Source organism: Glandiceps talaboti, chromosome 14, assembly GCF_964340395.1.
Source record: "Glandiceps talaboti chromosome 14, keGlaTala1.1, whole genome shotgun sequence".
Taxonomy (NCBI): domain Eukaryota; kingdom Metazoa; phylum Hemichordata; class Enteropneusta; family Spengelidae; genus Glandiceps; species Glandiceps talaboti.
This window is the reverse complement of record NC_135562.1, coordinates 7,530,192-7,545,108: the sequence shown is the minus strand read 5'-3', so window position 1 is coordinate 7,545,108 and position 14,917 is coordinate 7,530,192. Positions and strand designations below refer to the sequence as shown.

Here is a 14,917-nt window from a genome sequence, read left to right as displayed (position 1 = left end):
ACCCAATATTCCGGGTCAGTGTTTAACCAACACGTTGACATTTACTGAATAATAAGGAAGAAGGAAAAGTATAATTATATTCCACTGAACCGGAAAAGAAATATTTTACGAATGAAACGTTGAGCATATGATCAGTGGACGCCCAGTTAGGGTTTCAACCACTTTGTCCACTGGCAGAATAGCGCGGGGGTTCACTAAATAATTTCATTTCGTCATTGTAAAGCAAACAGGTTTCTTTACTGGTTTTAACATATATATATAGTGCTAGGACAAGTGAATCTCTCTCGCCGAATTGAAGGAAACGTAATTATGTAATTGGGAAACAATGAAAGGAAACAAATGGAGGTAATCATATCGGAGAGAGTTCACGTATGTACAGACATCAAAGTAACCATCTTGATGTAAAAGACAAAGTAATGCAAAATATTAATTAATAATCTTTTATTAGCCTGTTTATTAACTGGCAGGATAACACGATGTGGAGTCACGTGATCACACCACAAGACTAGTAGAGTGATCCGAACCAACATTAGACTGCAACACATCATCTCAGCTATGTAACCGTGTTGCTTATGACAATAACAACCTACATACACACACACACACACACACACACACACACACACACACACACACACATACATACACTCACTCACACACACACACACACACACACACACACACACACACACACATAATATGCATCAAGTTCTCCAGACACTCAAAACCCTTGTCTTGGATGGCCTGGAACGAGTTTTGGTAAATCTGTACGGCAGCATTGGCTATCATAATGGCAGCTCTGGAAATAAGCACTACGAAGACTTTCATCAGAACTACTCAGATCTGTCATACCGGATTTATTATAGACGCAGAGCAAACCCTCAATTGAACGAACTGTGGGTGTTTTGGGGGTTTTATGATTTTAAATTAATCTGTTTATTAAATTATAACAGTGTACAGAACCCGATTCATAATATTTTGTCAAGTTTGATGAACAATTTTAGCAGTGCCATCAATGCAGGTGGACCAAGATATTCATTATCTATTTTGTAGAACTGAAAATTTCAAGTTCCATGTCATTTACATACCAGTGATATTAGTTTTAATGGACTGACGATTTTTCATGTGATTTTATGTTTGCCAATTCTAGTGATTGTGCACTGCGAGAATTTGCCGTTACGTGTAACCAATACGATTTTTGCGACTGACTTTATGAATAGTGGAGTTCTTCCACAATCGCCAAGTACAGCTTCGTTGGATGTGCCGTAACATATGGTCTACCCTATCCAAACGTACCCCCCTCCCCAATAATAAGACAGTTTAGCAGTGTTTTAATATTATTATTTGTAATCTCTGTGGTTTTTCATTTCAGTCCTTCAACATGTAGCCAAAAATCTTCAAATTTCCAACCTTGCAAATATGCTAAACACAGGAGATCTCATACACATGCTAGTAAGTGAAGCAAAACAATGCTATTTGATAATAGCCTGTAGGTTAAAGAAGTCGTTTTATCAAAAAATGAAAATATGCTAGGCCTTTGTTTCTCTATCATACTATTTTACATCATACGATTCACACATATCTTTGAAAGGTAGTCTAAAGTGGTAAAAAGCGGGAAAACTCTCCATGGTAAGTTTTGGGTAAGCAAACAGTCTCGGATAGTCTCATTATGCTCATCTCGGTCTGGGGGGGGGAGGGGGTGAGTTGTTTCCCCGAAAGTACAAAACTGGGGTCACGGACGCAACGCACTCACACTAATGCCTAAAATGCTTGGGAAATTGTTTTCATTTCCAGTTACCCGACCCACACCTAGCTTTTCACTGCCGACCCTTTACGTATTCGAAAAAAAAATCGCAAAAATTGTGAAGTCTCACGAGAAATAGTGGATGCTGAAACTGACATCAACTTAAAAAGACTTTAATAAAACTGTTCTTCCAATCTGTAATGGGTGTACATCTGATAGGAAGAAATAAATAACACAGAGACCATTTGGAAGACAATGGAAAACCTGAACTAGACACTCACACAGAAAAAAATATACAATAAAATAAAATAAAAAAATCTACCTACCCCACCTATTCTAAAATTGAGCATAATTGGAACCACACATTTTTTAGTAGGCCTAATAACTTCATGATGATTATAGCCGAGGATAGTAATTTGTAAACGTCAAGTTTTATAACAAATTCACTATCTGCTCTTACAACAGTTGAAATTAGATTTTATGGTTACAGCACCTAGGCAGGTTGTGTTAATGCACTAAATTGTGTAGCAACGTTTTGTAATGGCCAATGGTATGCACCACTATAGGAATGGTCACTGGTGTTTGGAATCTTCTAGGGACTATAACCTTTGACCTTTACTTTATTATAAGCGCCATTGCACTGTGTAACACGGAAGCTTCCGTGTTGTATTGGTGTCGGCATGCAGTGACTCCAAGGTTTGACCGGCCATACACAGTCACGCCACTCAAGCCAACAATTCAACATCGGGAAGAACATTGAAATGAGCACGAAGCCATGTATACGAAACAAGGACTTCGCACTGCATTGTACTGTGTGTTTCTACTCTATTTGGAGACCGTTTGTACCGAAAGCACGTAAGATTTGCTTTTACATTTATGTACTTCTTTCGATCTAACGAGGAACACAACCCGTACTAGAATACACGGATAGTCGTATAACTTTCACATCCTTTTAGGTATTAATACCCATGATTCACAGAACAATCATGTACTAACTTGTGAAACATTTGCAAATTTATATGACCCCGTCAACTCATTACATCAGATATTTTTACTTCCATGCAATATCTACATCTGGAGAGAGATCAGATAACATATTTTGTACTCGATCAGCCGCGGTTCTTACTTTTAATGCCCTAGGTTCACCACACCAATAAAGAACTGTTCTTCAGTGGTCCAAGAGTTCACATAGTGATGTGACAGGAGAACTATAGGTCACACTAAGAAACAAAGTCCGGTGTTTGGTCTGAGAGGGTGGGATAGACGTAGAATTGAGCAATAAGCTCTAAATTTCGCAATTTTCTTTTCAATAAATGTAAAAAATGCGAACAAAACAGAATCAGGAAGTGAAAGTGGTGATGTCATAAATTTTGAATTGTACTTGTCTATGTCAGTCGTCCCTGTAATTGATAGGTTTTTTTAAAAATTGGATTTAAAAACTGATTATTTGTAATTTTATTGCATTTTTATATATGAAGAGCGTACTCATCGGTGACGTCATGTTATTGTGTCATGTGACGCATGTCATTTATTCCGCAAAGCTACTGAACTTACTTTGTGTTATCGTATTTCGTTCAACAGAAATTCTTTTACCGGGGACTGGCTGACCCCATACAAACCGGGTCACCATGGTGCACGCCGTCCAATCAGCAGTGTCCGCGAGCTACAAGGTGGTTTCTATGGCAACAAGACTCACGAATCGTTCCCAGCACATCATCGACAGAAGGGAGAACCACTGATGGAAGTCCGCCATTTTATAGACAATATTACAAGCGACAAGGGCGAATATAAAGTGATTTATGGACATTACGTCATCATTAACGATCCAATGACATTGTCCGTTTTAGAACCAGGTAGCGAGGGTGGCTGTCAACGTCACGAACGTGAGACAGTGGTTAACAGTACGGTACAAAAGCAATGCATCATGGGAATGAATGCAGGATTTTTTGACGTCATAACAGGTGCATGCTTGGGAAATGTTATAAGCGATGGTAGATTAGTTCAGGCTGAACAAACGGACACACAAAATGTGAACTTTGGTCTTCAGAAAAACGAGTCAATGATTTTTGGGTGAGTAAATTTGATTGGATGATTTTTTGATGTTTTTGAAAGTATTCCTAAACATTGTGAGCATTTAGTTATCAAGCGTAAATTTAAGACGAATGTGTTTCGTGACAGGCTGTTCATTTTCAATATTAAAAAATGAAGTTTTCAACCTGATAATAACCTTCTCACAATACAACGTACATGTATACACTACATTTACATGCGATCTTGGAAACCTGCAATTATTTGAATTGTGTGATATGATTAATTTTCAACTTATTAATTATTACTTTCGAATGATATAACTGAAGTAGGAACAGTGGATTATTACGAACAAATATTTAAAAGTCAATCTTACCGCGATACCAACTAAACGTGTAACAAAAACAAAAACAAACGTATCCGCTAGTTGAAAACAAACACAAGAGGGCACTCTTCTCAATCTACAGGTATCTGTCGCACGACGAAGTAGTCCATCCTACAGTGCCATATCTACAACTGGTTGGGGGAGTTATCTGGTTACTCAGAAATGGGAAAGTCTATATCAATGAAAGTAAAATGATAGAACTGGACAATATTGATGAAATGGGTAGGTTTATTTAAGCAATAAACCCCCCCCCTGGGGATGGTATACCAAGAGGTTTTGACCAGTGAACGGCACGAGCGATAGCGAGTGCATATATTGAGTTCACTGGTCAAAACCGAGTGGTATACCTTCCCCAGGGGGTGGTTTATCGCTATTATATTATACCAGTATATTGAAAATATCGGAAACAAGATAAGAACTAACGTTTTCTCGTTTCATATGACAGCTGATCTTGGCAACTGTGAACGTCGTGCAGCGACTGGATTTATTTTATCTGCTCGTCGTTTCTAGGGATAATCTGTACATTGATCGGCTCATTAAAAGTGCACAGTGATGAATAAACAACCTGTTTGACTCAAGGTATAAACTTGAAGTGGTTTATTAAATACAGCGTGCTTCGATCGATCGTTCCCGGCCGAATTCGCGACTCGGTGAAGTGAGACGATAGGCATGGCGGCAGGTTGATATTTACAATGTATTTATATTACTGGAAGTTACGTCAGTAGATTTTCGGGTTTGAGGATTTCCCTCTCGGATTGATGACTGATACTCTAGGACAGGATCCCAGACAAATTTCTATTTAGATTAATGGTAAGTCGGCCAGTGTAACCTCTTTCACTTGCTTCATTTTTATGACAGGACAGGACAGCTCACCAATGTTTCCACTCCAACCGCGCCGAGGCTGGGACCGCGACCGATCTCGTGCATGCCTAGCGCCTTGACCTTAGTACATGTAGAAGGCGATGATTTGAACAAATACGCGATGACTGGGTTGCTTTCGAAATTTCCTTCATAATTTCTCATAAAATATTGTCTCATTGAGAGAAAATCCTCCTCTGACAATTCGAAGAGTTCACTATCAGTATCACGGCGGACTACAACTCAATGCTCGTAGACGAACAAAATTTGGACGCGTGCCAGCAGTGCATTATCGTACCAGCAGTGCATTATCACTCGTTTTAGACGCGCTAGCTCGATGTCTAGACCAATCAGATCCCTCGATTTCCACCATCAATATACTGGTATAATATAATTACTAATATAAGACCGATTGGGGTTTTTTACTCGGGGGGGGGGGGTATGCATCTACTGGCACGCTACTAACCCAATGCTTTTTGGCTGCAATAACATCTCCACTCTTTCGCTTGTCACTGTTTCACGAAAACTTCAACACCGAGTTGTTCCATGGTTTTACAAATTTGGGCCAATTACGATGTAATATTTTTCCACCAAAGAGAAATCCACGTGCCTGGCATGACGTCATTGGGAGTGTGTGTTTGTCGTTTACTCCACCTTTCTGTCAACTGTTGACTCCCTATCACGGCTGAAAGGATCACATCAACCACCTTTCGTCTTAGAAACACGTTATAAGCCTCTCCAAAATACGTACTACCATTATCAAGACGAAGTCTTTGAATAACGCTAATGTATTTAGTAAACACGGTTCAGCAGTCTTAAATTTTCACCATGTGTATCATCGCCTGAAATCAAAAGGCTTGCACCAGTCGTTTTACTCCAAAAAGGATGAAAAATATCAAGATTTTTTGGGAAAAAATACTCATTTAGACTTGTGAGAAAATGACAAAAACAAAACCTAACATGTTCTGGTATAAGCACATGAAAGGGGTTCTGGTTTTAAATTTTGCCTCTAAGCTTATTGTGTCTGTCTGTCTGTCTGTCTGTCTGTCTGTCTGTCTGTCTGTTAGTTAATTCTTTGCGTTTCATTTTTCATGAGGTGTCTTTTCTACAAAAGGACAACTTAGTTTTTGGTTGGTTGATCCACTAAACCATTTCTTACAAAACTGAAAGTATATAGCTATTACAATTTAGATTTAACATATGATACTTTCAAACAAATTTCCTGATATCGAATTTGACAATCAATTTACATATGAACTATTTTCAGATGCAATGAACGACTTTATTAACGAGGTGTCAGCCAGGGTGGCTGTAGGTCACGATAAAGACGGGCGACTTATCCTGGTACAGGTTGACGGCAAAAGTAACTTTATTGGGTAAATATACCGTTTCATGTTGACAATTATTTGCCCCCTAGAATGATTTCAAAACCCTCAATATTATAATCGTTGATTTGAAATGCACGCAAATCTGATTGTTGATGCATAGAGACTCATGCATTCAGGAATATCTACACGAAGTAACCTTTATATAGGTTTTCTCGATATCCATCCCAATAACTTATGAAGCCAACCCCTCCTTGTAAACCCTGGAAAGGACTTTTAAATTTGTGTCTCGAAATAGAGTGTAGTATAGTCCCAGACTACCATCGTAACCACACTGAACGCGTCGTTGTTGGCGCTCTATATTATTGTCTCAAATCTTCGTCTATCCCACCCACCAACATAACTACTCTTGGGTTCAGAGGTCGATGTTGGGAGCTACTAAAGTTCAAGCTGTACTTCGCTTTCAGGGTCAGTCTGTGGGAGTTTGCTTACTTCCTTCAACGACAGGGTATTATCAATGCTATCAACTTAGATGGCGGTGGTTCTGCTACAACCGTAGTCAACAAGACGGTCACTGGATATCCATCGGATTATTGGTAAGTTGTCCGGATAAATATAATAATTAACCATTGTTCAGGGACTGTATTATCTACAACAAGTAACACTGAAGTAAAGCACTTTCTCTATGTGCTACACTCATTTATAGCATTCATATCAAGTGTAAAAGTATACTGTTGCATTGCAATTGGTTTATTTACAAGCCTAGCATGTGGCCTTTCTAATGTTGTCAATTAGCAAATGAAACTGTATACTTTTACACTTGATATGGATGCTATAAATGATTGTGGTATATACAGAAAATGCTTTGCTTTGGTGTTATGGGTTGTATAAGGTTTGAAAGATAAAACCAAAGTGTATTTAGATCATCGTTTCAAATGTTTTAAATTTCTCTGGTCCAATATATTATAATAATTAATGAATGAATAGGTGTCGGTCACTGAAACAGTGAAATGTGCACCACTTACCTTTCCTAGCAAGGGGCAGTGAAAGTGGATCATCGGAAGTTGATACCATAACATGCATATTTTTTTCAATTTTAAAGCTGCATTAGCTGCAAATGGAATATTTAAAAAACAATATTTTATTAGGCCTAACAAAAAGTAGGTTTTTTAAAGAATAGGTGGGGTAGGTAATTCTTTTTTTGTTGTTGATTTTTTTCCATATGTGAGTGTCTAGTTCAGGTAGTTATGTTTACCATTGGTTTCCATATGGTCTCTGTGTTATTGGTTTCTTCTCATCAGATGTACAGCCATTACAGAGTGAAGAACAGTTTTATATTGCTTTTTTAAGTTGAATTTTCGCATCCACTATTTCTTGCTAGACTTCACAATTTTCGCAATTTTATTATTTTTTTTCTCTACTCCGTAAAAAAACCTTTAGGGTCGTCAGTGAAAAAACTAGGTGGGGTCGGGTAACCGGAACCAAACAATTTGTTTAGGCCTTAGGTACAATAAATTACTTATCTTACACCCTAAAGAGTATTGCATCACCAGTGGGTGAACATAATTTTTGTAGCTGTAATCCCGGGGGTCCACGCCCAAAAATCAGCGCCCTCAACGGTGAGCATGATTTCAACCTGTTTCTGGACAATAGAGTCGACCCACTGATGAACATGTACAATGTCTAATAATTGGTATTTTCTAGTACAATTTCAATATGGTGGTGACAGATTGAACACCAAGCTGTCTTTATGTATTTGCTAGTGCGTATTAAACGAGTCGTTAGTATATAATCTTGTGTTTTTACCTGTAACACCTGCCTACGGCCATACTACGTAGAATACACCGGTTCTCGTCCGATCACCGAAGTTAAGCTGCGTCGGGCGTGGTTAGTACTTGGATGGGAGACCGCCTGGGAATACCACGTGCCGTAGGCATTTTTTTTATATTCCTTGAATAATTTTTCACTTTACTATTACTCGAGATACGATTCAATGATTATTTTTCTTCTTCTATATTTCATAGTACATGTATTGTAAAAAAAATAAAATAACAAAGTCCAACAAGGACAGGGTGAAATGGTTATAAATTCATCAGTAACTTTTGTCGTAGATGGCGCTCCTCACTAGAGGCGCAACCCCACGGGTAGTCACGACATTGCCGTAACGATCGTATATGTTACAACAGAATGTTCATTTTAACCTGCAATAAAAAGCCAACTATTGTTTCTTTTCTACTATCATTTCTGAATCAACGTAGAGAGAAAGAGAGAGAAAGAGAGAGAGAGAGAGAGAGAGAGAGAGAGAGAGAGAGAGGGGGGGAGAGAGTGAGAGAGAGAGCTTAGAGAGAGAGAGAGAGAGAGAGAGAGAGAGAGAGAGAGAGAGAGAGAGAGAGAGAGAGAGAGAGAGAGAGAGAGAGAGAGAGGGGGGGGGGAGCGCGCGTGTGGTGTGGTTCCAAAATTATTTTGACAACAATTTATTCCATATGTATATCTATAACTTATGAATATTGTTACTACCTGGATGACGTACTCTACTTAAAGGTCATTATTGTCAGTCTGTATAAACTGTAGTATTTATTATAAAATTTCTTTTTTCATTCCCAGTTCAACCGGTTCCATATTTCGGTGCTCAAGAAAAGTAACAACAATTCTCTGTGTATAAGAAAAGGAATGCCAAACGATCTCACAAATTAACAAATATGACTAATTTTTTTACCAAGATAATGTATATGTAAATTTGTTTTGAAGACGATATTTCACGTAAGCATAGGCGGATGAACATATGCAGACGAAAATATATCGTATTTAATCCAGCATGTCATGATTTCACCCAAAGTTGACCTAAAGTCTATCGAAATGATCGATTCAGAAATATTTGATATCAGCTAAAAGACGCCTTCTTTTTTAGGTGTTGATAATAAAACTATAATCATTGTAAAATTAAAGTGTTTGTTTTTGTCATTCATTTATTTTCCAACACTCAGGCCATGGGTTACTTTGCCATATAGTTATTCTAGAACGTGTATCTTTCTTTAGTGCTTCGTGTATGTCGGCACATGTACAGTATTTGTTTATCGAAGTCATTTCTCAAGGACAAGAAAAATAACTGCCTGTGACGATTTCATTTTAGTATGGAATTAAAAAATCCTTATTAATAAACAAAAAGAATTCGACGAAATTATGTTTGTCGTGCGTCAGTTTTTTAAATGACACGGCCCCTAATAGATCTTTCCATGGAGAGTTTTGCCACAACGCTATTTTTGATACTATTTATATAATTTTGTATTCGCAGTTTACTTGTACCCTATTAGATATACTGTTTGGTCTAAAACTCAAGTCTCAGTTGAGATGCGTTTTTCATTAGAAGTGTAGTGTATATGAACTATTGCTCGGATGGGCATTACAATTCTCCCGATGCTAAAGTGTGACCATTGAGCACTTCCCAACCTAAGTTGGTAGAAATGTGTTAATTGGCCTTATCATTTATATCAACAGAAATAAAGAAGTGTCGGGTATTTGCATAATCCTTTCATTGTATACATGGACACTCAGATCACGCTCAGACCATAATGCTCAGACCATGGAAGTATAACCCACATGCTCAGACGCACACCCTCGAAATATTGTTTCGGGTGAACACCCGAGGTCTAGCAGCTACACTAGGACATGAGTAGCTGTGGCCAGATTCATAGCAAGTATTCACAGTAGGACCACAGATAATAAGCCTGAAGACGTTTCCCATGTTATCGACCCCATAATTAGAGAATGTTCAGACCAGTGAAAATTCGACCCATCTTTCAACGTATTTTCCGTGAAAAGGTGACCCATTTGGCCTGGGCTGCTCATATCCGTATATGGCCGAGAGTACCCCCCCCCCCTTCCCCCGTGTGCTACACATGTCAGAGTTGCATGTAACACCATGGGGGCAGACTTATAATTAGTTATTTATGTTTGCGAAAACAAACAAGCAAACAAACAAACAAACAAACAAACACAAATTACCAAACAAACAATAACAACACAATATATACTGACAAACATGATTGACAGAGTAATTACAAATGTTAGTCGTCTGATGATCGTAAAACAGCGTGTTGATACTGTGTTATTTACACCACTCTACATACATATATGTATTGAGCACTGTTTATATATACATACATACATATATTACACACAGTGACTATGTCACACATATAGGAAAACATTGTAATTCTTGTTGCATAGAAACACTTGATATTGATTTGCAATTATTCTGTCGTTCATGTTTATCAGTATATATTGTTTGTTTGTTTGTTTGTTTGTTTACCACTTCTGACACCAGTTGTCATGAAAGCCGAGTTTTTCTAAAGTACAGGATGGGGGAGGGATCAAAATCACTGGAGAAATAAGAAAGAACACACACATAGATGTCACAGGTTTATCTTGAACTGGTCTAATTTCCCTCTAAACAAAAAAATTACAACACTTTGTACACCGAAATTTCTTGTACGAAAAATATGCTTACAATATAAATATAAAAAAACATAGCGTGCATTTGACAATTACATGTATTACTAATGACTGGTTGTGGCAAATAAAACTACTAACATTGTTAACGATGTAAAGTCTCTTCTGTCGCTTATCGAAGTGCAGACTTGGGACGCACCGCAACACTCACAAATTGTAGACGATGCTGACGATTGTTCACTGATGAAATGTGCAGTTCCACACAATGTATCATTCACAGTCCCGGCAAAACATTCAGTTTCCAAGCAAAAACAGAGTTCAGAACTTCCTCATACAGGAATCCAACAGCATACTACAGCAACGTTGTAGGTTTATCACAGATCAAATTCTGAAGGGTATCTCCCAGAACGGTCAAATATTGTCCCTTTTCTACCAGTGTCAAAACAACTCGGATGCCACACACGATTGAATTGATTATAATTGTCACCAGGTGTCCTTCACAGTATATGCAAATTCAATAGTTATAATATTAAACATTATTTTATCATGCTCATTAGACGTTGTCAACAACAACAACAACAACAACAACAACAACAACCGGTTAATAATGAACTATGTAATTGTCCTCTTTTAGCCATTCTACTTCGTATAAACTGTCAGGTCCTGTCGCTACGCCCTCACCGGCATCCTCTCTCTGATAGGGGTTGACCGATGTGTGAGGGTGCCACGACACAGCGTTCCTTACAGACTACTACATAATGTACAGTGTTAAAATGAGATCCATTGTGGTGAAGTGGCAGATTTCTGTTCACCTCAACATACCTATCTAGCTCAACTTCAAAACCCCAAAACTTTAAAACATGTACGTTCAAAAAAATCATATAAAACGACAAGTATAGTTACTAGAATACCTAGTTGAATGATTGAGTAGCAAAATAAAGATAAATTTGAATGGACTCCTCCTTAAATAACATAATAATTCTTATTAATGAAAAATTTCGACTCACATAGTCAAAACAAATTCTTGGAAGTGAATCACAAATTTTCCCTGACATCTTGTAAGTATTGTTAGGAGGAAAAAACAATTACTAAGTATGAACCCAGAGTCCATGAACATCCATTCACACAATATATACATTGTAAATCGTTGTGCAATTTTATCTACACATCACATGACGAAATCATAAAATTCACAGCCTCATGCTTCACTGAGAAGTTTCTCAGTGGTATTAAAAGACTTGACTTGACTTGACTTGACTTGACTTGACTTGACACTTGCCTTGACTTGACTTGACACTTGCCTTTGACTTGACTTGACTTGACTTGACACTTGCCTTTGACTTGACTTGACTTGACTTGACTTGACATTGCCTTGCCTTGACTTGACACTTGCCTTGACACTTGCCTTGACTTGACTTGACTTAACTTGACTTGACACTTGCCTTTGACTTGACACTTGACTTGACTTGACTTGACTTTTGACACTTGCCTTGACTTGACACTTGCATTGACTTGACTTGACTTGACTTGCCTTGCCTTGACTTGACTTGACTTGAATTGATTTGACACTTGCCTTTGACTTGACTTGACTTGACTTGACACTTGCCTTGCCTTGACTTGACTTGACTTGACACTTGCCTTGACTTGACTTGACACTTGACTTGACTTGACTTGACACTTTACTTGCCTTGACTTGACTTGACTTGACACTTGACTTGACTTGATTTGACACTTGCCTTTGACTTGACTTGACTTGACTTGACTTGACACTTGCCTTGACTTGACTTGACTTGACACTTGCCTTTGACTTGACACTTGACTTGACACTTTACGTGACTTGACTTGACTTGACTTGACTTGACACTTGCCTTTGACTTGACACTTGACTTGACTTGACTTGACTTGACACTTGCCTTGACTTGACACTTGCCTTGACTTGACTTGACTTGACTTGACTTGACTTGCCTTGCCTTGACACTTGCCTTGACTTGACTTGACTTGACTTGACACTTGCCTTTGACTTGACTTGACTTGACTTGACATTGCCTTGCCTTGACTTGACACTTGACTTGACACTTGCCTTGCCTTGATTTGACTTGACTTGACACTTGCCTTGACTTGACTTGACTTGACTTGACACTTGCCTTTGACTTGACACTTGACTTGACTTGACTTGACACTTTACGTGACTTGACTTGACTTGGCACTTGCCTTTGACTTGACACTTGACTTGACACTTGACTTGACTTGACTTGACTTGACACTTGCCTTGACTTGACGACTTGACTTGACTTGACACTTGACTTGACTTGACTTGCCTTGCCTTGACACTTGCCTTGACTTGACTTGACTTGACTTGATTTGACACTTGCCTTTGACTTGACTTGACTTGACATTGCCTTGCCTTGACTTGACACTTGCCTTGACACTTGCCTTGACTTGACTTGACTTGACTTGACACTTGCCTTTGACTTCACACTTGACTTGACTTGACTTGACTTGACTTTTGACACTTGCCTTGACTTGACTTGACTTGACACTTGCCTTGACTTGACTTGACTTGACTTGACACTTCACTTGACTTGACTTGCCTTGCCTTGACACTTGCCTTGACTTGACTTGACTTGACTTGACTTGACACTTGACTTGACACTTGACTTGCCTTGACTTGACTTGACTTAACACTTGCCTTTGACTTGACTTGACTTGACTTGACTTGGCTCGACTCGACTCGACTCGCCTTGACACTTGCCTTGAATTGACTTGACTTGACTTGACACTTGCCTTGACTTGACTTGACTTGACACTTGCCTTTGAATTGACACTTGACTTGACTTGACTTGACTTGACTTGACTTGACTTGACTTGACTTGACTTGACTTGACTTGACTTGACTTGACTTGACTTGACTTGACTTGACTTGACACTTGCCTTGACTTGACTTGACTTGACACTTGACTTGATTTGACTTGACTTGACACTTGACTTGACTTGACACTTGCCTTTGACTTGACTTCACTTGCCTTTGATTTGACTTGACTTGACTTGACTTGACTTGACACTTGCCTTTGACTTGACTTGACTTGACTTGACTTGACTTGACACTTGACTTGACTTTACTTGCCTTGCCTTTACACTTGCCTTGACTTGACTTGACTTGACACTTGCCTTTGACTTGACTTGACTTGACTTGACATTGCCTTGCCTTGACTTGACTTGACACTTGCCTTGACACTTGCCTTGACTTGACTTGACTTGACTTGACACTTGCCTTTGACTTCACACTTGACTTGACTTGACTTGACTTTTGACACTTGCCTTGACTTGACTTGACTTGACACTTGCCTTTGACTTGACTTGACCTGAATTGACTTGACATTGCCTTGCCTTGACTTGACACTTGACTTGACACTTGACTTGACTTGACACTTGCCTTTGACTTGACACTTGACTTGACTCTTGACACTTGCCTTGACTTGACACTTGCTTTGACTTGACTTGACTTGACTGGACTTGACACTTGACTTGACTTGACTTGCCTTGCCTTGACACTTGCCTTGACTTGATTTGACTTGACTTGACACTTGCCTTGCCTTGACTTGACTTGACTTGACACTTGCCTTGACTTGACTTGACTTGACTTGACACTTGCCTTTGACTTGACACTTGACTTGACTTGACTTGACTTGACTTTTGACACTTGCCTTGATTTGACTTGACTTGACTTGACACTTGCCTTGACTTGACTTGACTTGACACTTGACTTGACTTGCCTTGCCTTGACACTTGCCTTGACTTGACTTGACTTGACACTTGCCTTTGACTTGACTTGACTCGACTTGCCTTGACACTTGCCTTGACTTGACTTGACTTGACTTGACACTTGACTTGATTTGACTTGACTTGACACTTGACTTGACTTGACTTGACTTGACACTTGCCTTTGACTTGACTTGCCTTTGATTTGACTTGACTTGACTTGACTTGACTTGACTTGACTTGACACTTGCCTTTGACTTGACTTGACTTGACTTGACTTGACTTGACACTTGCCTTGACTTGAATTGACTTGACACTTGACTTGACTTGACTTGCCTTGCCTTTATACTTGCCTTGACTTGACTTGAC

The 14,917-nt window shown here is 38.8% G+C and overlaps 1 protein-coding gene and 1 non-coding gene across 2 annotated transcripts; both read left to right on the top strand.

The window, feature by feature from the left end:
* Positions 1-2,398: 2,398 nt before the first annotated feature.
* LOC144445929 (N-acetylglucosamine-1-phosphodiester alpha-N-acetylglucosaminidase-like) lies at positions 2,399-9,426 on the top strand. Its single transcript, XM_078135572.1, has 6 exons — positions 2,399-2,599; positions 3,326-3,814; positions 4,240-4,379; positions 6,283-6,391; positions 6,808-6,936; positions 8,945-9,426. The coding sequence occupies exons 1-6, from the start codon at positions 2,520-2,522 to the stop codon at positions 9,000-9,002; spliced, it is 1,005 nt and encodes a 334-aa protein (XP_077991698.1). The 5' UTR covers positions 2,399-2,519; the 3' UTR covers positions 9,003-9,426.
* On the top strand, positions 8,158-8,276 carry LOC144446066 (5S ribosomal RNA). The gene has a single exon (XR_013481951.1). It is a non-coding gene; the product is annotated as a 5S ribosomal RNA (ribosomal RNA).
* Positions 9,427-14,917: the final 5,491 nt, after the last annotated feature.